This window comes from Bombus terrestris, chromosome 16, assembly GCF_910591885.1.
Source record: "Bombus terrestris chromosome 16, iyBomTerr1.2, whole genome shotgun sequence".
In the NCBI taxonomy this organism is placed as follows: Eukaryota; Metazoa; Arthropoda; class Insecta; order Hymenoptera; family Apidae; genus Bombus; species Bombus terrestris.
In genome coordinates this window covers 7,143,401-7,167,149 of record NC_063284.1, presented here as the reverse complement: position 1 = coordinate 7,167,149, position 23,749 = coordinate 7,143,401, and the positions used below count along the sequence as shown (strand labels likewise).

The 23,749-nt window shown below is 32.3% G+C and overlaps 1 protein-coding gene across 8 annotated transcripts in view; it reads right to left on the bottom strand.

Moving 5' to 3' along the window:
- Positions 1-195: 195 nt before the first annotated feature.
- The window catches only part of LOC100648841 (protein Gawky), a 39,498-nt gene continuing 15,944 nt past the window's right edge, over positions 196-23,749 (bottom strand). For 5 of the 8 annotated variants that reach the window (XM_012317840.3, XM_012317838.3, XM_012317835.3 and 2 more), the window contains 9 exons: positions 22,929-23,453; positions 22,425-22,801; positions 21,938-22,135; positions 21,294-21,449; positions 20,699-21,175; positions 20,188-20,523; positions 19,212-19,441; positions 18,682-19,045; positions 196-17,947 (listed from right to left, as the gene is read on the bottom strand). In XM_012317840.3, coding sequence (XP_012173230.1) covers positions 17,606-17,947; positions 18,682-19,045; positions 19,212-19,441; positions 20,188-20,523; positions 20,699-21,175; positions 21,294-21,449; positions 21,938-22,135; positions 22,425-22,801; positions 22,929-23,453 — 3,005 coding nt within the window. In that variant the 3' untranslated portion in view covers positions 196-17,605. Of the gene's footprint in view, positions 17,948-18,681; positions 19,046-19,211; positions 19,442-19,619; positions 19,814-20,187; positions 20,524-20,698; positions 21,176-21,293; positions 21,450-21,937; positions 22,136-22,424; positions 22,802-22,928; positions 23,454-23,749 lie in introns of those variants that run through there. The other 3 variants (XM_012317841.3, XM_012317839.3, XM_012317842.3) reach the window with 3 other exon arrangements.

Here is a 23,749-nt window from a genome sequence, read left to right as displayed (position 1 = left end):
TTTAGACGAATTGTTTAAAATAATTCGCGGTTACCTAGTAAAAGAAATGATTAAACTTTCAGACTGAAAAATGGTCCGGTTCTGCAACTGAAAAAGAATTGCGAAAACGAAGAATGCTGCAAAGAAAATGATAAATTATTGAAAGCCGGTTGAATTTGTATTAGGGAAATTGAAAAAAAAAGGGAAAATGTTCAATTTGATTTTAAATAACTTTATTTCTATTTATCATTATAGCTATCAGAAAAAGACGAGAGAACACCCATGATCGTTTTAATCACTCGTTATTTGAATTCTCACTCAACGATTACATAATTAAGTAATTACGAAAGCAACCAAGAGATTTTTTTTTTCGAAATAAAGAAGAAAAAAGTAAACATCTTAATATAAACATATATTAAATTCATACAATTAATTAATATACATATGCATTTCATATATATATATATATATATATATATACTTTATATATATAACATATATATTAATTAATACAATTAAATTCTACAGTTTCAGATTAAAAATAAATAATAAATGAAAAAGAAAGAAACATGTTAATTTACCTCCAGACTTTTCATATACGCGTGATATTTTTTTAATACCTGCAGAATGAATTAACTAATCCATCAATTAATTAAATAATTAATTAATTAATTAATTAATTCGCTTATCGGTGCGATTCTAAAATTAATCAATTAATACCTTCGCAGTGATTATCTAAAAATCCTGAAAAAAGCGTACGCAATTGGGTTACACATCTTTTTCATTCGGTTAAAAAGAGTCTGCACTTTTAAAGGGAAAAATATATAGTATTCGATAATGCAGGGTGATCGAAAAATAATGGTGCAAGAGACAATTTTAAGAAATCTTTTGAGTAGAAAATAAGACGATTTTCGGAACTGTTCCCGACGCTCGATGAACGTACGTATAGGATAGGTACTGAACAATACTATAAAAAAGCCGTCGTTAACCCTTAAAAAACGAAGTTCGATTTTAGGCGTAATTGGTCGCACATTCCACCGTCATTATAATCTAAATTCAAGCCGATTATCCTCACAGTATATGGCGTCAGTTTCAAATTTCATTCGGTAATAAGTTAGCTTAACCTCAAAAATCATCAAATACGCGAAACGACAGAATAAATAAAAAATGATAACGTCACAATAATAATAATAATAATTATAATAATAATAATTATAATAATAATAATAATAATAAAAATAACAACATAAGATAATGCCTAATGTATAGTTACTCGGAATAAAATTTAAAAGAAGCGACATAAAAAGCTAAAAAGAAATATTCGGTTCGGTGTACTGTGAGTAGCAACGATAAGAGTTATTTTTTATCATAATATCTGTAATAATAAAATAGTTTGCGTTACATTTCGTTAATATTTGGTACAAGTACTTTCACACTGTTATACCTCTATAATATAACGGTTATTCAATTATTCGAAAGTTCTTCATAAAGCATTTCTTATAAATATATATATATACATACAATTCTTACTACTTATCATAGTACGGTATATGCGGTCACTAGCAGTGCCTAAAGTTTTACTTGTCGAAGAGCAAAAAATGTATGAAAAGATATGAAAAGAGACCGGGAAACTGAAAAGAGAGAATCATGTTATTTTCAACTCAAAAATGTTTCTCAGGTTTTTGCAGCCACAGTACGTTTACAATCTCCAGTTGTAATTAGCCGCGCGAAACGTCATAGTCCGTCAGCGGTAAAGAAAATCACGATTAAGAATAATATTCCATTATATCTAGGAAGGCCGCAGTTTTCTCTTGTACTATAATCTTTAAAACACCCTGTACGTAGGAAAGTTTATTCTAAGTAATATTATATGTATACATGTGTACGTGTCACGTACGCGTATGAACACATAAGTACGTATGCATACATGCATACCCACGTGGCTGTGCACGTATTTACACATGTACACACCTGGACGAACGTATACATATATGTACGCATACATATATAGGTATATAATACGTGTACGTATACATATTCACATACGATCGCACGCGTACACATATGTGCACATTATTCGTATATACGTGTAGACGTATATAGGGTGTGCAATAAAGCTGAAAGTGCGATATGTAAGATTCCCGGATTCAAATTACGCAAATTTCGTTCGAGCTAAAAATTCTGTTATTTTTTCCAAATAAATCGTATCATTAGTGAATCGCTGAACTGCGGATGCGTGTGCACGTTCTTGCACTTCAACTTTGATTGCTGTATTATTCAATTCAGTTCAAGATCGATTTTACTTGGAAACAATTTGTCCGCAAATATCATCCGTATGTTTTTTTGTAACTAAAAATGGAATTCGTTAGTTAGTACAATAGTACAACGGCCTGTTGTTGTACCTTCCCAAACACCCTGTATAAGAACACGCGTAGTATAAAGAATTTGAAGAATACACTTAAGACGATAAGGAGGGCAACAAAGAAACAAAATATATTTTCACTTCAACCATTTCGATGACCAGACTAATCTATGCTCTAAGGCTTTAAGGACCACGTATTACATAAGGGTGCTTAATATAGGAGGCGCTATAGTGTACAGAACTGTTTTGTCCGATATAAAACAGGCAATTATTTACGTTTACTCATTTCATGTGCCTATTTATTACTTTCTCCCCCAGACTCGACCGACTATCATATTTTTTCTTTTTATCACTTATCCCTATTATTTTTAACTTTTTTTTGTCATTTTTCTTTTTTCAGAAAATCGATGTTAACTAAGTGCAGAGATAACGTTTCTCTTCCTCTCCGCCTGTTCTTTTTTACTTTTTACGATTCACTTTGAAACCGGGACGATCTTAGAAGCAAAGTGGGATCAATTTCACAAAATCATCTTATTTTTAGCAGAGGAATTGTAACTGCGCTCTTGTACTATCATTTATGTGACACCCTGTACATGTTGAATTGTTATCTTTTTTTTTTTTGTTTTGTTTTGTTTTTTCTTCGTTTAACAAGCATATTTAAATACGTACACACGATACGAGAGTGTATCTTCCACAAGAAAAATTATCGTCCTTCATCACAATCAACACACATACAGAGACGCAGGTAGAAAATGAGATTAGGTTCGTTCAGCGTGCATGAGCGTGAGCGCGAACCTTTTCTCGAGTAGAAAAAGTCGAGGCTTTTGAAAATTCACTTCTCCACACTAACCCGGCGCATTTATTTAAATTCTAATCTTTTATAGTAATGATTCATACCCTAAAACAGCTATATATTCAATATTTATTATCACAACAAATATCTTTCCGTTAGTTTGAGAAAGCTTTTCGCCCTTTGATTCAATTTGTGTGTCGTGTTCATGTGTGTATATGTTTATATGTATATGTGTTCCTATGTGTGTTCCTATGTGTGTGGGCGTATATGTGCGTGCTATATGGATGTAATGAGTGTACTTAAAACACGCGACATTCAATTATCCTATACATTTTCCACTTTGAATTCTTTCTGGCCTTTTTTCTCTTTCTGGCAAGAAACGAAGGACACACCATTTTCTAGATTATGTGGAACTATTAACTCGTATTGTGAATTTTCACGCGCCCAAAGCACTTTTGTGACATTGTTCGATTAAAATCGAGTAGAAAACCAATCTTCTTTTTCGATGTTCATCAGACTCTGATATGTGTAACACGACGCTTCTTTGAAAAAATGATGTCCAAAAAAATTAATTCGAAAATTTTAAAAAATATCTCTAGCGAAGTTTCGTAACAAATGATGACTACTCGTCGACTGTCAACGCTCAACAATCGTTGTAAGAAAAAAAAAGTCAAATATAAAAAGACTAAGAATAGAAGTATACATGTCACGTATTCTTCATCGTGAAGTTGATCAAAATGTATTCTTAAATTAGAATAAAACGAACGAACAAACAAACAAACAATTCGAGGAACATCACCGATCTTGAAACGCTGTTCACAGACTTCAACGCCCTATCGTAGTATTTCGCTATGAATAATTTCTAGTGGAAAACTGAAGGAAAGAAACAGAGAATAGAAGGAAATATAGTATTTTTAAAAAGTTTGCGCCCGCATAAACGTATTACGTTCGCATTGTAATGTCATTGACGCTAATAACTTGGACGTAAAGAAAAGTTACTAGACGAAGAAAAAGGTACCAGAGAAAATTCATTGGTGAAAAATTCTTGAACAACATTTAAGTAGAAGGTAAACACAAAACTCCGCAGAACCATGTTCAACGTCATTGTCATCGTAAACGTCATTCGTCACTGTAATCGTTATTATACTCCATAACCTCCTACCCCCTACCACGCATACAATATTCATCATTTGGAAATCTTACACTAAGCTTCACCATCAGAGTCGTTAGAATACTACGCTACTTGTGAATATATCTCTCAATACCGTTAGACAATGAAAATCGCAAAATTGTAATAACTAACATTTTATATCTATTATTTCGTACCGTTTCTTCTTCTCATCTCTATTTTTATATTATTGTTATTAGCATTATATCGCATCTTAATGAACATTACGATCATTATTACTGTTAATACCTAATATTTATTTCATTAATTATTAATTCATTATTGTTAGTTTATTATTAATCTATCTAAAATTAATTAATTTTTCATTATTGTTAGGAATAGAGGTTACTCGCGAATTAGTCCACTTTGTTGCATTAATCAGTAGTCATTTTTTTACAATAATGAATCACCTTATTAATTAGTACTCTCTTCAAAATGCTTTCTTATAATATATATTTATATATATATATATATATTATCGTAATATAATATATAACTGTCTGTGTGTGTGTGTGTGTGTGGTATGTGTGTGGTTGTATGTGTGTGGGTGGTTGGGTGGGTGGGTTGTCGGGTGTCTGTGTGTACGTGTACGTTTCTGTGGACGCGTAGGGTTATATTATCCACGAATATGCATACACATATACGTGTACGCAGCATGTAGTGTGTATACGTGTAGACAAACAATGTATACATAAATGTCTGTTCATTTTTTCTTTATCATTGATAAATCCTAAATTATTAATAAATATGTATGTGTGTATGTGCGTGTGTCTTATGTGTGTATTGCGCGCGCGCTCGTACGTGCGTGCCTGCGTGTGTCCCCGTATTTACTATATTTACTATCCTTCTTCCCTATGTTGTTCACATGTTAATAGTTAAAAATGACAAGTTCAAACTTTACTCCTCGGACCTCGATTTTCACTTCGTTTTCTTTTCTTTTTTCATTTAGAACCCCTTTCGGGATGCTGTTCTCTTTCGAAGCGTGTGCACAAGGGGTACTTCTCCTAAATCTAACAAATAACATGACACTAACTTTCTGTAATATCTTTAGAACCTTCCATGTTTGTTAATTACGAAATCAGTGCATGGCACTTCCATCTTCATTAAATGGTCCTAGGTTGCAAAACGCGCATTGCAGCCAATTTTTTAATTTTTCTCGCTCATTCATTTTTTACAACAGAGAAATTACTTCATCTTTTGATGACTTTTTCCTAATATCTTATGAAATCAGCATTTTTCGTACAGTTCTTCAATGTATATTTATATTATACGTATATAATTAATTTAAAAAAACAGCATCTTACAAACACGTATTAAATTAACTTCATAACTAGATTAGACAATAAATGTGCGTAAAAGCTTCATTTAAAATTTCACATGCTTACATTCATAATAAGATCATCTATAGATTGTACATTAAATCTGAATTATTTGGCCCTGATCACTTCGTATGTACAAACATTTCAGTTTCCGTATGTTCAAAATTTAATTGGTCACGATTAACTAATAAATAATATTCACGGAAAAAGAATGGGAATCATACTTATTTATAATTCTTGGATATGTTAATCGCCGAATAACGACCAGATACATATCGTTAATTACTATTAGGCATCTAGACTTAGTTATATTTCTTTTTTTATTTTATAAGTTATTTGCCACATGTTCTAATTTCGATAATGTCTTTCCAAGAAACCCTTATTAAAGGTTCCGAAATTTTTCAAGTTCATTTCGATTCGGAAAACACTCGAAAAATACTTTCGTTCTTTTAATTACTTTTCTGATTCAATTAGTTTAGGTTAAATTCTGGTTCGAAAATTGTTCGAAATATTTCGAGGAATTTTGCTCACTCTTACCAAATTTATTTACATTCACCATCAATAATTTCGTATTTAGGCAACAAAACAGAAAAAAATATGTCGTTTATCTCGAAACGATTTTGAAATTTTCAAATTTATTCAAATACTTTTCTATTTTTCGAAACCTATTACAACAGAATCATATAATTTAATACTCCGGTCTTCCGTATATTTTAAGTCATATATTTCCCTGATATTGCAAGTGAAGCGATTCTCCTTATCTTTTTAAATTTCTTTTTCTTTCTTTGTTATTTGTATTATTTTGAATTTTCGAATAAAATTTCGAAGAACCGTTTTAATCAAACTTATTAGTACGAACGTTTCAAATCACTACATATATATATAACTCTAAGTAATAATCACGACAACCAACGAAATCTTTGGGGAAGATTTATAAAAGGTTAGTTCTCAAAGTTCTCGCGTTTTCAATATATCGAAAAAAAGCTATATTTCGATCATACTCAGCGAGCTGCGTAAGACGTAAAAGAAAAGAGAAAGATATTCACGTTTACCTTAACATTTAACATTCCAGATAAAAATAATAGTTGGCTTACATTTTCAGACATATATTAAAATTGATTTTCTAAGCACATTTCGTTCATATTTCTTGCAGAAATACAAAGAACTGTAGAGTTCTCTTGGACGAAGGGGAAAAAAGATGAAGAAGAGTAATTAAAATTTGAACACACGCATTCGCGACCTTTAAATAATACTGTATCACAATTAAAACAAATCAGACTATAGGAATATAATTATTACTAATAGATTGCAACGCAATGAGCATAGGTATGCGAAAGTTTAATAATTTAAAAGATTAATTAAAAGGAAAGGTTTTATAACGATGTTTAATAATATCATTTATCTCTGTTAATATTGCATTACACCTAATATTCTTTATATATTATAACAAAATTGTCGAACATAAAACTATTTATGTATGTATAACTGTTTATTTCAATTTCACCGGCATCGTTGGCTATTCGCCATATTGCGCAACCTTCCTGTATGACTATATAAAATATTTCTAAAACTTCGTTTACCATTAAATTTAGTGACTTGAGAAATCAAATTTACAATTACAAGAATAATATTCATAGTAATACATTATTAAAACGTTATGCGTTAAAAATACAAAGAAACATATAAGTTAACTATTTCAAATGTATTTCAATCGTTCTTTTCCTAAAATAAATTCAAGTATTTGTATCAATCTTTCCTCCGTAAAGACACATTCGTTAACAAGTTTCGAGTTATCAAAAGCCTTTTGTTTTGACTAAATTTGTTCCGTTTGCAACAGTTATTGTGATTAGAATTTCTCCTTATCCACGTCGCATATTTATTTTTCTTTCCCGTCCTCTTGTTATTATCAAATTAATAAATGGCACATGCCCCAAATGCACACGCGTGTGTATTCAAGAAAAAGAGGGGAAAACGATTCATCCCGAAAGAGAAGAGTATGCGCATATGTGTACGTTTTCCTACTGGCGCGTGTGTACGCATGCGCTCGAAATACGTAAACTGACCACCGAGAAACCTCAACTAATACACGCACCAATTAATTGTAACACGTATATACACTTGCATACACGGACGTAAAATATACTAGATACCCCTGTGACACCTGTGTGCACATCGATAGTATAGCACGCATGCGTACCGATACGTCGAATGCACGAAATAAAAACGCGGTATAACACGCATGCGCGTAAGCGTATTAGAAATTCGTATCATCGTAAACCACCAAGAGTGGTGCATATGCGCACAAGTATGCATACGCCTGTTATTGGCTGTATTCCTTTAAAACTTTTCCTCCCGGTTTCTTTTTTCTCTTTTTCTCCTTTTTTTTCCTAAACGTTCATTCGATTTGTCTCGGACTAAATATAAATGCCTAACCTTTTAGACTTAACATTCAATATACCGCATGCTTCGCTAGACACAGCCAAGAATTTGAAATGTTTAAATAGACGTAAAATTGATAATAATGTCGTCGCTAATAACTCCCTAAAGAAAGTTACATAGGTCAGAAACAATTACAATTTGGCGTTAATCAAACCGATTTGTTGCCATTATTTTATGTTAGACAAAAATATAATTTCACGAATTACATGGTTCTAAAGACGACTAATTTATCTTACGCAGAAGACGAATAAGTTCTCACGAAAATTATGAAAATTTTTTCATATTTTAAATTTCGAACTTTTTTCTTTTTCTCTTTAAATTTAATCTAAATTATTAGTGTTAAATCGAATGGTATTTAATATCAATATCACATTAGAGTTTTAACAAGAAAAATAAATATAGACGAGATGGCGTCGCGATCTCGTGCGGTTTCAAAAGAACACAGACAATAAGTGCAATAAAGTACATACGCGTTTGTGTAATAACAGAAAATTAAGCGGGGAAAGGTGTAGGAGGTTAACGAGAGAAATAAAAGGAGAACAACAAATTAAATACAATTAGATCTACAGACGAAAAATAGTGAAAACAAGGAGATAAGAAGGGAAAAAGAATACGTAGTTTCAGCGCATGCGCACAAGAGATTGTGGTGTTACATAGCTGATTGGTCTTAAATATAGCATGCTAACTCTAGTATTTTGAAATATGCCTTTTTATAAAATAATAATTAACGACACTGAGGTAAGTGGCTATTAGATTAAGCTTACTTGTTACTTATTTTCATTCACCTATTCACACATTTTTCCGGTGATATGTATCAGAAATCAATTCGTTTTTTAAAATATAACAAAACTAATCTTTTCTTCCTTCATTGTTTGAAACGTTTATAAGTAAATCACAAGACTTTTAGTTTTACATATACATTTTGCATCATTGAAACGTATCTTATTTGTTCGAAAAGTACTTAAAAGGCAAAGCATGTTAGAATATTTACAAGCCTCGAAGGAAATAATACTAGCATTTTTATTCGATCGAATCATCAAATTTTATGAAAATAGACCATCATCTGTAATCGAATAATTGAAATGTTTTTTTCCTCAGATATCAAATGTAAAGTATTATAATATAACTATGTGTATATATACAAAGCAAAAGAGAATAGAACGAGGAATTATTAAGGCAATAGAAGATCCTAAATTAACATTCTAAATTTTTAAATCTTTTAAATTAATATTCTAAATTTTTAAATCTTTTAAATTAACAATACGACGAATAAAACATTACAGAGCCGACAAATTAATAATACTAATTTATAATGCTTTGCTTCTAGGACAATTAGTTAGCAACAGAATTGAAAAAAACTATACAAAGTCCAGCTATAACTTTCAAGTAAACTTATTCGAGGAGATTGCAATAAAAAGACGACCGTTTAGGAAAGTGTCCAGGTGTTTACAGTATAAAACTATAGAGATGTGTGTGTGTGTGTGTGTGTGTTTGTTTGTGTCGTATGTATATTATACGTATATAATTAACCCCCAGTGTCGTAAAAATCCCACACGTGTACCAGTATTATTTTATTTTAATTTAGTTTATCAAACGATTGCAAGCGTTTGTCGATCATGCTTGAAGTGCTGCCGCCTATCTTCAAGATAAAGGACTTGTTTCTTATGTTTTATCTCAAATGAAAAAGAGAAACCATTATCGTTGGAAGTACCAGCGCTCGTTCAAATTTAGTTCCCGTCTCGTAATCTAAATTTACGTTCCATTCTGGAACAGCAAAAAAGGTACACTCATAATGTTCGAACGCCCTCAGACCTCTATTATTCGTAATATTATCAATAATGTTATCTATTATTCGTTACCATTAATATTATCACTAGCAATTCTTATATGACTGCTGCTTTCCTAAAAACATTACACTACTGCTGCCGTCATGATAATCCTTGTTAATTAGCAAGTATTACCACTGCCGCTTGTTAATATCACTACCACTAATATAAATTGCAATTACTTTAATACTCTAATATTTCATTACTATCGTTATTATCGTCTTCTTGATCATCACTCTATTATTATTGTTTTTACGGATTATTGATTAATGAATATCATAATCAGCAACAATTATGTTTTTGTTTATATTACATAAATCGCGTTATCATTAACCCCTTATTATTATATCGTGATTAACTTTTTATTCCATTCACGGTATCCTGACTACTGCGACAGGCGTTTCTCTATTATTAATATCGTGTACCACCACCACCACTAGGTATGATTTATCGTTACTGCTACTATTAACTGTGCAACGACAGTAACAGCGTCATGATAATAAGTAATGATAATGTTTAATAACTGTAACAAAAAGATTGGTGACAATACAATGGCAATGTTAATAATAATAATAATAGCAGAAATTAACAGCACCAACAATTATCCTAGTACTCTCTAATATTAATCATCAGTAATAGTAGTTGTGTGTAACACTAACAATAGTTACGACCATAATAATAGTAACAATAATGGTAATGATGCGTTACTATACTATACTGAACAGTAGAAATAAAAATTGTATTACTGCGATAGAAAGCAGTAGAGAGTGGCAATAGTAGAAGCTGAAACAGCGATAGTAACCAGCGTTAGTAGTAGCAAAACGTAAGAGGCAGCTAAATATAACGAGAAATAAGATTAGAATCGATAGTAGTAGCCACAGCTGCAATAGAAATCAAACGAAATTAATGGCAGCAATAGCAGCAACAATAATCGCAAAAATGTTGATAATCCACACAGCGATAATATGATTACAAAGATGTCAATTGTAGTAGTAGCAAAGGCAGTAATAATAATAGTGGTAACATTATCATTACTCTATTATCACATTATACAATATTGCCGCTATTACTATAATTGTCGCGCCACTACTATCGTTGTAATTGCTATAACTACAATTATCATTCCTTTCATTTGCAACCTCGTTGAAATTACAACTTACTTCTTTTAATACTGCTGTTAGAACTATTGTTGCCGCTGATACTATTACCACTTCGATTGCTATATTTGTTACACGATTGCTAGCGTTATCTTTATTTTTTTTTTTTTTTCATTTTTTTAACCATCATTATTTATTATCATCATAGCTATTGTTGTTGCTGTTATTAAGTGTTATAAATATTATTTATCATTTAGCATTACTATTATTATTACTGTTACTACTATTAATTCCACTACTATTGCTGCTACTTGCTACTACTACCACTAACTGTACCTATTTAGTTCTACGACTAATTCCACTATTATTATTATTTATTATTATTGTTGTTACAATTCAGCGATTCCACCGTGGAACCTGAGTAATCTGGATAGAAGCTTAGTGTCAACTAATTTCGATGAATCGTAGAGGCAGCTTTTTCCAAGCATTAAGATATAAAATTTGTGAATTATACGTGTATTATTGAATCACCTGAAATCACACACACGGTATTCAGTTAAGCATATAGGTGAAATCTGAGTCGCGAAACTGAACGTAAGTCTTCGGATTGAATTGCCATAAATAGAAAGAGTCGACTAACGAAAATGCACTCTCACCCTTCTAGTACGTCAAAATAAGAAAGAAACCCTTTAGATTCATTGTTAACTACCTTCGTTGGAATAAGATAATAACAATTTCGTCTTTTTACTTTCCTCTCCTTTTTTTAAAGACGATTACGCGATGTTATATGTTTCAAGTTGTAGGGTCAACTATTCATCAACTTGTTTAAAAAATTGTCTAATAATTTATTTAATACGCGAATATTCTTATATTAACAGTGAATGTTAGTGTAATAGAGAAATATCGATAAGCGTATTCGAAAATATTACAAAATGAACATAGAAGATATAATTTCAATAAATTTCCACTCATTTTAGTTGCGTCAAAGTTAAATATATATGTAGTACATAGATGTTGGCGATGATTTTCTTAAAAAAACGAAGACATTTTCTACTAATTGTAAGCCAAATACTGTCCATCTCACTTAATAAAGCTATATTCAACAAAAAATTCGATTAAAAGAAAAAAAAAAAAAGGAAAACGAACTAAGATTTCATCGTTCGTGATCGAATATTATGAATGTTAATCTACCATAATACCTAACCTTGGCTCGTAAAACGTTCGCTTTTTATTCCTAACGTCAGTAGTTAATTACAAACATTTCCTAACATCGATCCTCTTTGGTTTACCAAACATACTATTCGGCATTTATCTGCATGTATTTTAAGTAGTTCTCTACCTACTTACACACTTTATCGATAAACAGTGTGCAAATAAATTCATTAAGTCTTATAATTTTTTGAATAATCATAGAATTCTAACGTATCCATTCCTCGAATTTTTGATTTTTTCTTCTTTTTTTTTCCTTTTTTAATGAATTAAATCCTTAAACATTTCAGGTAGTCCCAAAACTAAATTTATTAGGACCCTTTTGATCCCTTCATTTGTTTCATTATTATACGAGAAACCTAACTTTCTGATTTAGGAAATCGATCTACGGATAGTTTGATTACTTATCATAGTTTTTAATGACTCGAATTCATTAACCTTTGAGGAATACTCGTTATGCATATATATGTTTATATATATATATGTATATATATATATATATATATATATATATATATATCAATAAAACTTAGAACACACAGAATGACTTAAATATCTGTAACACGCAAAATGCTAAAAAGTCATGAAAAATAATCAAATCCCAGAAGATCAAGAAAATCTCACGTTAATTATTTGAAATGCATCGGCACTTGAGAGAGATTGACCTTTAAACCTTTATGTAGGTACACACGTTATGCGTATGTTCACGGCAAGATCTATGGATCTGCTCTTAACAGCAGACTCGAGAGAAAAAAAGAGAAAAGAACTTTTTCTTTAGTCTCGCAGTTGAACAAGACCGAGAAGATCTGAGGGCGTTGGATATATATTTCAGAGATATATCAGAATGTTGGAAAGAAAATATTGTGCAATGAATACTAAACACTCTTTTTCCCATCGGTATGGTTATCAGTCCATTCAGGTACCTTTGACGTTGAAAACATACACATACACACATGCGCGCTCGCTCGCTCGCTTATTCGCGCGCGCGCGCGCGCGCAATCACATTCCCTTGCACACGTAGGCATGCACGCATAAATTTCTCATGACACGCGCGTGCGCGCGCACGCAACGGAGGGGCACAGGGAATGAACTCATTTTTACCCCTTCCTTTAACCGAACCTCCTCCCAATGGTCCAATCAGAACTTCAAAACATTATATCCATCAACGTCTGTTTTTGTTCTATCGAATTTTCGAGATTCACTTCTTGTTTAGGTGTGAGATATATAGTGACGAAGTAAAGTATCGGTCGTGCTCGATCACGAACAACGAAAAATATTCAAACGGGCAAAACACATGCCCGGTCAAGTCATTTCCAAATTTAAATGCAATCTTTGTATCATATATGTACATACTGAGAAATTAAACTACATTTATATCTTTCTGTATCTTGTATATATAATTATTTGTAACGTTGAAGAACAGAAAAGAATATGTAATAAAGGGGAAAGTTAAAAGTGTAACAAACAAATAAATAAACAGAAAATTGTTACGACGCTCGTTCTATCCTTCCTTTTTCCAGAATCAACATCTTTCTGCTGTTTGTTCGAGCAGATATCAAGCAAGACTCATTAATTGCACAGAGTTATTGACACAGTTCAGCAAATTAAGCTTTAGCGAGAATGACGGAAACGCCACACAAATACGAACTTAGAATCAGTGTCTGCATGAAAGTTCCAGTTCCCTCACTTTTTGGGCACTTTTATCAAATCAGTAAAATTTAAATCATTCACATACATTTCATTCAGTCATTCGTAATTTATTTACAAATCATTCGTGAATCCTTCTTTAACATAGTCGCGAAGCCAATATTGTCAAACTACTTACACAATCATCTGGCTTACGATAAATTTCCTTTCGAAACTTGTATGATTTCGATTTATATTTTAATTAATTCCAATTAACAAAACCAATAGAGAATTGAATCTATAAAAACGAAATCCTACCACTTATCAAGTGCGAGAAAAGAATATAAATAAAAATTGAAGTTTTCATAGTTTCCATTCTATCATAATAAAAGAAACGTTTAATAGATATCTAACATTTTTGTCATAAAAATAAATCATGTCCAGGAACTGTACTAACATTGTACTATAATACTCAAACGATATTTGACTCCGGTTATTTTCTAGATGATAATACCATTTTACTACTACGATATTGTCTACAAACTTTTAGCTTTGGGAGGGAATCTGAAAGGTCTAACAATGAATTTAATTACAAAATATGGAGCGATATAAAAATAAAGACGTATATAAATATAATATACGTATTATGTGGTGTTGGAAAGCTGGCATGCTCTAATTCTTCCAAAGAATTTAGATTCTTGGCGACATTAGTAGTATTTTAGATCGTTTGGTGGTCTATTCTACACCCACGTTTTGAAGTTTGTCACGTTGTATACGTATTAAAGATATGCCACTTGAATAAATGTTAAATAAAACACTAGTCAATAACAAAAATTCGTGTAGTCTGCCTTTGTGACTGCGCGTCATGACTAATTCAATCACATTGCATCGCGCATTTCTTCTGCGCATCAACGTTCTAGCAGTACGCAATATAAGCACACGATAATCTCGAATCCATAAATAACGACTTTTCTGAGAATGTCCACACTAACCACATTCTAAATTAAATTATTTTATTTTTGTGTTTGCAAATATCATTAGCATGATAGAGAGCATTATTATTTAACTCAAAATGATTTGATCAAGGCCGATAAGAATAACACGAATTTTAAAAGTTTCATCTATTTTGCAACGAAAACGATATCTAATTGTCCATTCATTCAAAGTGTAAAAGAACTTAAAATATTTTTAGTATAAGTAATTGAAGAATATATATAGTAGATTTAACCCATGTATAGAGCAATTAATGAGTCTCTATTATACAATATAAAGTACTGGATATGCTATTAATAATAGAATAATATTGTTACAATTTTTCTATGCCTTTTAATCGATGTCACTAAATATTATTTAGCACTTAAAATATCTTCTATTTTATATATATAATAACTGGAAAGAGAATTAATATTACACAATATGTTACTAGACTAAAAACCACGCATAAATACTACCGTATCGTTTACTAAATTTAAACTGAAATAGATAGAAGAATAATATCCTCTGTCTGAAAAAAGTATTGAGACAGTGTAGTAAGTAATTTATCACTGGAAAACTGTCTCAGATTGTCAAGCTACCAACTATAGGTTCCATAGATAAAACTATAGATAGATAGTAAAAGAAAAACTCACAATTTTTTAAATAAAAATTTTGCGTCACTGTATAATTGGAAATACCATTCACTCGAAAATTCGAAGTCATTCTGAAAACTTTAATTAGGATTTCAGCTTTCTTAAATGCTTTCCTTTTTTGTCTCTTAATAATAAACCAATGGGAAGTGGCATATTCTTCTCCTCAGTATCGTTCATTTTGCAAAGGGGAGTGAAAAAGAGAAGAGAGAAAGACAAAGACACACACAGATAGGCAGACAACAGACAAAGATAGCTAGAGAAAAACATCGAATTACCATATTCGTTATAACTCTATAATTAGTAAATGGTAAAGAGACACGCTGGACATTGGCACGACGGGTGGCATTTAGATTTAATATATGTAGAATAAAATTTACGTTATTGCGATAACATTTGGTATCGTTTTTGTTGTCGTCGCAAGAACTCGGACCCCGATTTATCATCCCATTAAAAGTTTGTGGGCATTTTACGATAGAGAATCGATTTTTAGCTTAAATAACGATCTCTGAATATCCCACAGAAGATCACGATATCTGTCAATACAATTCTTAGCTAGTGAAGCTATTGATTCAAACTTTTTACAATCATAGTTTTATTACAATATTATTCGTATAATCTCGACTTGCTCGTTGGAATAACAATATACAAATAAAAGCAAATTACTAATCGTATTACTATCGTTAATTTTGTGGCAACAATAACCAAATTTTCTGTATTGATAACTGTTGCCATATGAAAGAAAAATTCACTAAAAATTCGATTCTGTATCACCGTTGCTAATGGAAGAGGTATGTATAGCCCAAAGCATCGACGTGGATCCTCGCTTATTAATTTCTTTAAGAGGTAACGTTCCTCCTCCCTTTTTTTTTCTTTTTTTTTTATATTTTTTCTTTTCATTCATATCTTATTCATTCTTTCTGGTTGTTTTTGTTTTGATTAGATTGGTACAGTCTACGTTTGATACGCATGGCAGTCTCGATTAGAGGAAACTGTTCAGAGCAAAAAAGTGGAACACTCGTGAGACCATTGATCATAATTTACTTTCTTACACGCGCATCCTTAAGAAAGTGTTGGCGACGCCATTATCTAGATTAGCCAATGTATCATTTTTTCAAAGCTAATGGCTGCGGTGTATGCGCGCACCCTTTTAACTTTCCTACTGTTTTCTGTGCTCCGATCCTCAAAATATGTAACAGGAGCTAGAATTTATACTATTTTTCAAAATAGTTAAAAATTACCTACACAACGATGTTTTAATATACGATATATTGGTGCGCACCGTTTGCAAGTTATAAATTATTTTGATCAAAATGAATTTGTAACACGCGTCGATATTGAAAAAAATGAAATATAAATTATTGCTATATTCGAATGTGATAAAATATGAAAGTAGCATAAATTATATTCATAAAAATTTTCTTCTGTATATAATTTATGTATTCATAATGTAATGAATGCATAAAGTGTGTACGCAACATTGAAAATATTAAAACATCGAAAAATGTAGCATAACAAAGATCAACTTAAATACCTTCAACATACTAATATATATTGTTCTGAATAAACAGGATATTCGATTGAAACGTTAATGAGAACACGACCTGAATGGGAAGAATACTAATTCAGTAATTGAAAGATCATGAAAAACGTGCCTATTAGAGATGGGTGCGCACTATGTATACACATACGCGCATATTATATCAGATGAAATTAATATTATTTTAAGATATCAAAATACCAAAATACCAAAATGAACTGCGACAGAAGCAATATCGTAACGTCAATACTAATTTAGTATTACGTCGTACGTACGTACTTAATGTGTAGTACGCGCGATATAACAACAGCATTCTCTCGTGCCTATTATTAAATGTAGTCGGCATTACACCAAACAATTAATAAAGCACGGCGCACGCCAAAAGCCTTGAAATTCATGATATACCCTCCCTTGCCCCCATTATCCCCGAATCCCAAATTGAAAAATCTTCTGTTGAAAAAATCAAATCAGATCCTTGTTGCTGCCGAAATTATACGCGGCACTGATTTAAGTAACTTCATCGCGAGAACCGGCCCATCTGACAATGCGGAATATAATTGACGTATCGTGAAGTAGAAGGCTTGGTCGTCGCACGAGTGATACCGCTCCTCCGTGCGGCACTCTACATCGACTCACCTCCCAGAAGGTCTCCGGGTAAGTACGAGTTCAGAGAACTGGGCGTAGCACGTTGTTGATCATTGCTGTCGATGCCAGCGCTGCTCCAAAGAGAATTGCTACTCGGTGGAGCGCCCCATAATTGGCTGGAACTACCGCCCCATGTGTCTGGTGGTGGACCAGTTTTGTTCGATGGTCGCAAGCCCCAACCTGCTCCTGTAGTAGCTCCAGCTTGTTGTTGACCTCCATGACTAAGTTGTTGCAACAAGCTGTGTACCTCGGTATCGGCTGGAGATTCTGCGAAAATTGTTGTGTTGCCCAGGACGCAATTGTTCAGAGCACCTTGTGCCTGTAAACATCATTAAACATTTCTCTTATTACTTTCTACTTTTGATAATTTCATAATAGTAGATTTGTGATTTTTTAATCATTGTTTTGTATAATATCTAAATGATAAAAATTGTACATTACACTCGTGTATGTAATATATATGTATATATGTAAACAAACAAGATTTATACAATAGGATTTATTAAGTAAATCTACTAATTACTTGGGAAGAGTGCATATTCATTTACTAAAAACTGGAAATGAAAATGAACATGAAAAATTGTGCACAAAAATTTGTAGATATATTCAGAATTTCAAAATCGCGTAAAAATTTACATAAGGACACATTTATACGATCTTCAATATACAAACTTCCTGGAGCACCTAACATTAATACAGTTCCAGTGCATGAAAACTTTAAATTTTTAGTCTATAGATATATACGATGAATCATATATACAAATAAAAATATAGTAGATAATACTCAACTCAACTAATTATTGGGTGGTTAACCTAAGTTTAATTTTTTGCGGTCTAAATTATACTACACTGTATTTTTTAGATCTGAATCAACAGAATCAACTATACTTTAAGATTATTCATATATAAAAAGTAAATTTTACAATAAGTGAGAATCTAATATATTTAAATACTTTTAGTTAAAGTCACGGATGTTGAACTGTAAAAGGATATAAGACCGCTAAAGGTTAATGCAATTAATGCAATAACAAAAATATGTAAAAGACACTAAACCTTAATAGCCTCATCTCTTGATGAATATTTGGTTAAAGCAATTCCATGATTAAGGTATAATCGGAAATCTTGAACAGGACCGTGTTGCATGCAGAGGGTTTTCAAAGTAGAACCATCGATTTGAGGCGTCAGATTCTTAAGTAGTAACCAGGTAGAAACCCAGGCAGCATTTGTGCTCGATTGAAAGCCCCATGAACTGGATCTACTGACGGTGCCAAAACCTGCCCAGCCATTGCTCGTATTTCCCGTAGTTTTGCTGCTCAAGCCTGGTGGAGGGCCACGAACCTTACTCATCGGTGCTCCCCAGAGCTCTGAAGTAACCGCAGTCGGCGGTGGAGCAGATTCACCCCAAGTGTTTTTCGAGCTATAAATTATATTTTGTATAATGACAGTTGAATAAAAACATTAAGTAGTTAGTTAACGAATCATATTAAATTAAAATTTAAAATATTAAATTATAATAAAGAAAGTAATAAAAATAAAGAATATATACGGTAAGTAAAGTATTAAAATTTTAAAGCAATATTTACCTAGTAAATGCGTTTGGAGTAGTAGCAGGTGGATTGAACGTCCAAGTAGAATTACTTAAACTTGGTATTGATGTATCAGGATTGGTAGGTTGTTGTGGTGGCGGCGAAGTCTTACTACTTGAAGAAAAAATGGCATCTGGATCTTTGATCGTTGCTAAAGAAAGCGGTGAACGAACGATAGAGCCTGGAGTAATGCTTGGATCATCCTCGATGCTCTTCATCTGGGTACCCTAAAATGAAATTAAATATAGGTGGACCCGAATAAACGTCATACGTAAGAATTTTTTGTTTTTCTGTTACTCATACAAAATCTGAATCACTAAATATAATTAACAAAAAAGAGAAATTCAAATATCCTAAATTAATTTTTATTACAATAATGAATACAATTTAAAATAAAATGAAAAATGATTTTATTAAATTTTATTAGAATATTAATACATATTACCTAATCTATATATAGATAATACATATCTAATCTGTATTCTTTACGACAAATTAAAAAAAACCCTTCATTCTTTCACTATTTTTAAGAGGTCATTTCTTATTTTGGAATTTGATTACCAGCGCATACTCTGTTTAACCCCTTTCGACGTCAGGCACTGCGAGACAAAAATTTCGTCATACAACCAAATTTCATGACAGCAATTCTATGATTAACAAATAAATAACAACTTTATTTTCTATTAACGTAAATGAAACAATACCTTAATAATGTTTCATTATTTCAACTTTTACAACATAAAATCTGAAGAAGATCTGAATAATTTTTATCATTTTGTGCAAACGGCATTCTATTCTTTTCATTTTATCTGCATAAATATATTTTAAATACAATTATTTCAAAGAAATCAAATATTTCAATAATATCTTAAACTTGCGTCATAAACAATCGATTCAAAATATTGAATAAGCTTTTTTTTATACTGAAAAAGGTTTTCTTCACATAGGAAGTACGATATTGGAAATGGATTACCTTCCATGGCTTGCCAGGTTCAAATTCAGGTACAAGATCGGTGAAAGCAGCAGCACCAGCAGCTGCACCAGTTGGCTGCCAATCCTTTCCATCAGTGGAATCCGAGTTACCTGGGTCTGGCCATCCACTCTCTCCAAGTCTGGTGGACCATGTACCATCTCCTTGACCCAACAAAGGATTCATGTTAGGACTACTGTGTGATCGTGTTAAACCAGCCGGTGTAGCTGCTGGCTTACTGGTTGTTCCTGGTGCTCTCGAGAACTCGTTCGAAACTAACTCTCCATCCTTGTCCAAAGAAGGTAACTTCCACTGATTCAGTCTTGACTGTTGCTGACTCTATAATAAAAAATTAATTTTCACATCACAAATCTAATTATTACTCCCATTGTTTCTTTCTAATACAACAAAAATTAATTATTTCGTTCATTTTTCACGAGAAGAAATTAAAAACATTGTATATACATTTTTCTATGAAGTATATATAACTTCTTAAAATAAAAAATGTACTTACAACAGGAGGTTCCTTATTCATTGTCAAATCTGTGAAACTATTTTGCAAAGCTGACATAGGATCATGTACTGAGCTCTTATAGTATTCTGAGCTTTGAGATGGTGGCACAGGGTGTTGCTGCTGCTGTTGTTGCTGCTGCTGCTGCTGCTGTTGTTGCTTCATGTAAGTAGCTTGTTGCACAGCAATTTGGTTTTGAAGGTTTGCTATTTGCTGTTTTGTTTTTGTAATTTGTACACTGATCTGAAGAACAGATTGGCTATTGCTCTTCATTGTACTTTGCACAGAATGTTGTTGATGAAGCTGTTGTAAGACTTTGATTTGTTGTAATAGTTGATTCAAAAGTATTAGAGTTTGAGGTGCAAGTGGTTGATTTAAAATTTGATGGTTTAAGTAACCTTCCTGGACGGCTAGCTGAATCTGTTGTACTAACATACGCAGTTGTTGAGTACTGGGTTGATTCTGAGGAGCTCTGGAAACCTAGAATTAAAAAAAAAAAGAAAAAATAACTATTTGCTACAAGTATAACAAATCTTAATAGACAAATTTTAAATAATTATCTGAATATCTATCAATTAGCAATACTAACAACATTTACCTGATTGAAAGGTGGTTGAGGTGCATTACTACTAGGTTGTTGTTGCTGTAATGGAACAGCAGTTTGTTGCTGTTGTTGTTGTAATTTCAATAAACTTGCACTAGCAACCGATCCTCCCACACTACCAGTTGCATTTCCACTTGGCACTCCAGCACCCTATAATTAACAATTAGTATACACAAACTGTCACTTCATATACAATATTACAGCTAATTCTAAATTTCAGTATATAAATGTCACTTAAGATATAAACATACTGGTAAGTAATGTCTATAAACACACATATTTATATACACATTGTTTAACATTTGATACATTAAAAATAACATCAAGAGGTGAAAATTTATTAAGATTTGCAAAATGAGTTATACGACCATAGCATAAAATAGATCAATATATAAGAATGTGCCAATCAAAAGTGTTTTATAATTGCGAGAAAATTTACAATTAATGCAAATTTAAATGTGCAAAGCATTATGTTTATCGTGGCATATAAAAACACGTTAATATTTAAGGGATAATATAAATACACTTGATCGTGCTTTATTATAATCAAAGTAAAAAGAAGGAGTAAACTAGCATTTAAATAATAATATGAACTGCTTTGGTTCAGGAAATTATCAAATAACTCTAATAGTTTTTACCGGAGGAAAAGACATTTGCTGTGCGACGTGATTAAATCTAGGATATGCTGGCGCAGTTGTAGCTTGATTTGTCGGATCATAAGTGGAGTGTGCGTCATGTCTTCTCCATTGGTCTAAAGGCCGCACTTGACTTAGAAGTTCCAAAGCTTCCTCTCTATTCATTTCACGAGTTCTCAGTGCCAATTCAACATCCTCTTTCTGTAAACAAAAATAATCATTAAATGCATTTGCTTAATCAAAACATAAATATAAGAAATAAATCCGTTAAATACATTGAATTAAACCAACAACAATGACTATATTGACAAGTACCGTATCACAATAAACATATTCAAAATTGTTAGATTTTTATACAATAATAAAATTATTATATCAATAATTATTATTGACAATATTAGAATGGATCATTATATTTCTAGTGTTTTAGTATCCTCAATTATATTTTGAAACATATTTTATTTAATCAATTTAAATAATTTATACGTACTTTGTATCCCATGTCACAGAGATATCTAAATTCCCTGCTATTCCATATAACTTCCTTTGTAAGGGTTGGTTTCGTAGGATGACCCCAACTAGGAGTAGGATCCATATCAGTATCAGCCCAGCTTCCAGTGGGCCCCATTGGTTTAGGTTTGTGCGCACTGGGTCCACCCCAAGTGCCAGGATTTAATTGAGCTTCGTTCCAGGTACTTGGTGTTTTTGGATCATCCCATGAACCTGTATCATGTGGTCCTTCAGCCCAACTACCATTTCGTCCACCAGCAGCACCAGGATGTCCCCACATTGGTCCACTAACATCTGGTTTCATTCCAGGTTGAGCTGGCATTCTATTCTGTGGCATGCCCGGAGGACATTGCATTCCTGTAAGTTGCAAAAATGTAGTTTTATTAAATTCTTACAGTTCGCAAAGAAGTTCTCAACTACGAATAAAATTCAAAGAGCATGAACAATATATATATATATATATAAAGAAAGAAAACAAACAAACCTCCTCTCCCTATATTTGGCGTTGGAAGATCCTTCCAATGAGAAACTTTACTACCAGGTATGGTCCTCTGATTAACTGCAGGATTTCCCCATAAACTTGTGCCATCGTCATAGTTTGGGACATTTCTTCTTTGTGTTGGTGGAGAAGGTTCTTCCCAACCTGATGGTTTCCCTGGCATAATATCCTTTGGTGGTGGTGCAGCCCACTGATTTATATTGGAAGGATTTAACATCTTTGTTGGAGGGCCTGAAGGATGTTGATGTCCCATTTGGTGATGTGGAGGACCTGGTGGTTGACCCCACATTGCATCCGCATTGGCACCGTTTAACCTTCCAGAAATCCCGCGGGGATCCCCACGCATGTCTGCCATCCTAGGATCACGAGCCATTGGATCCATCACACGTATGTGTTCTCGAGGGTCCAAAGACATTCTGTGGTCACGGGGATCTCGCATCTCTCTAGGATCAACAGAACGGAGATCTCTAGGATCTCGATGATCGATCCTTGGATCACCCCAGTTGGATCCTATAAAATACGTCATTCGTAATTTATTTTATAATGAGATCTTCAATAACATGAAAAGTTTTAGTTAGAAGGTTTTTATTTTCGATTAACTTTCTGAATATTGGAAAAATCTTAATATAATATATTCTTAAAAAATTGACCATATAATAAAACACACAAACAACCAGAATTTAAAGTATAATGCTTTTTTAATATTGTACAAATTGCAATTAAATAATAATCTTTTTTGTAATCATATTTCGGTTTGCAAATTTTAATGTCCAAAACAAGAAATGGAGGAAAAAAGAAAGTATCTC